The 1,444-nt window shown below is 41.6% G+C and overlaps 1 gene segment (V, D, J or C); it reads left to right on the top strand.

The window, feature by feature from the left end:
- The first annotated feature begins 479 nt into the window (after positions 1-479).
- On the top strand, positions 480-1,152 carry LOC127677171 (Ig kappa chain V-III region MOPC 63-like). The segment is given in 2 exon segments: positions 480-547; positions 785-1,152. Coding segments are annotated over 2 exon segments (378 nt in total).
- The last annotated feature ends 292 nt before the right edge of the window (positions 1,153-1,444 follow it).

The raw sequence follows: 1,444 nt of genomic DNA, 5'->3' as shown, positions 1-1,444 counted from the left end.
AGTATACATATAGTATATTTTTATCTTATTGTTATTTTATGTTTGTTTTGTTTTTTGAGAGAGAGAAGAGAAAAAGGAGAAAGGACAGAGGGGAGAGAGAGACAGAGAGAGAGAGAGAGAGAGAGAGAGAGAGAGAGAGAGAAGAGGGATAGGGAGAATCTGAAGTTTGGATGGGTAGAGAGGTTGGAAGTATCTAGGATCTAGAAGTTGGGAGAGGGGAGATGATCAGAATATATTGAATGTATTGTATAAAGTTATTTTAAATTAATGGGGTGAACAGGATAGTCATGAAATCTGTTAGGTTGTGCTGTAGATGCTCTATGAGTGGTTTTGCCAACCCCAATGACTCCTGAGACAAAACAGGTATCCTTTTGAGCACTAACTTTACTGAGCTACTTTGCATGTTGTGTTAGTTGCCAATGGTCAAGGCTGCTCTAAGTATATGTTAAGGCAGCTTTTCAGAGTCTTAAGAAATGGCTTCTAGACCAGCTCTCAGAGATGAAGTCAGTTGTTCTCCTGATATGGGTGCTACTATTCTGGGTACCAGGTGAGAGGGTTCAGGGAAGTATTAGGAATACTGGAGCCATGGCTGTATTACATGTCTCTGGGATCTTGATCATTGGAATTACAGCATTTGTAATTTGTTATTTCCTTTTGCAGGTTTCCTTTTATTTTCTAATGCCTCAGAGTGCTGCCTTTGACAGCTGTAACATGAGTCACATGTATCATCCTGAGAAGGTTTCAGTATATCTGCAACAGTTGTTTTGTGTCTTTGTCATTACAGGTTCCACTGTGAACATTGTGCTCACCCAGTCTCCAGCGTCCTTGGCTGTGACTTTTGGACAAAAGGTCACCATCTCTTGCAGAGCCAGTGAGAGTGTCAATAAATTTGGCATAAATCTTATGCACTGGTATCAACAAAAACCAGGACAATTTCCCAAAATCCTTATCTATACTGTGTTCAGTCGAGCACCTGGGATCCCTGCCAGGTTCAGTGGTGATGAGGATGATTTAAACTTCACCCTCACCATTAATGCTGTGGAAGCTGATGATGCTGCAACCTATTACTGTCAGCAAGGACTAACAGTTCCTCCCACAGCCGTTTATGTCTAAGCAAAAACCTCCCAGGACTGCTGCACACTGAGGCTCAATGTCTCAGATGTCTTTCCCCTGAGACATCTTAATAAGAGTTCTGTACATGGTTTGGTTGAAAACTGAGGTGAACTACAAAACACAAAATTCTTAAGCAGATGAGGGCATTTATTTCCCCTGTACATTGCATCTTATAACTAAATAATTTCCCTAGTAAAAATGATGTCCTTGTTACTATTTTGCAAACCTATTACAGCTCTCTCCCTCCTCAAAGTCCCACCCACATAGACTACATCCTTCCCTCTCCTGGGAGAAAGGGAGAGCTCCCATGGGGACCAACACACTCTAGCAC

The sequence above is a fragment of the Apodemus sylvaticus genome, chromosome 2 (genome assembly GCF_947179515.1).
Source record: "Apodemus sylvaticus chromosome 2, mApoSyl1.1, whole genome shotgun sequence".
Taxonomy (NCBI): domain Eukaryota; kingdom Metazoa; phylum Chordata; class Mammalia; order Rodentia; family Muridae; genus Apodemus; species Apodemus sylvaticus.
The sequence above is the reverse complement of the archived record's forward strand: the minus strand, read 5'-3'. Positions and strand labels throughout refer to the sequence as shown.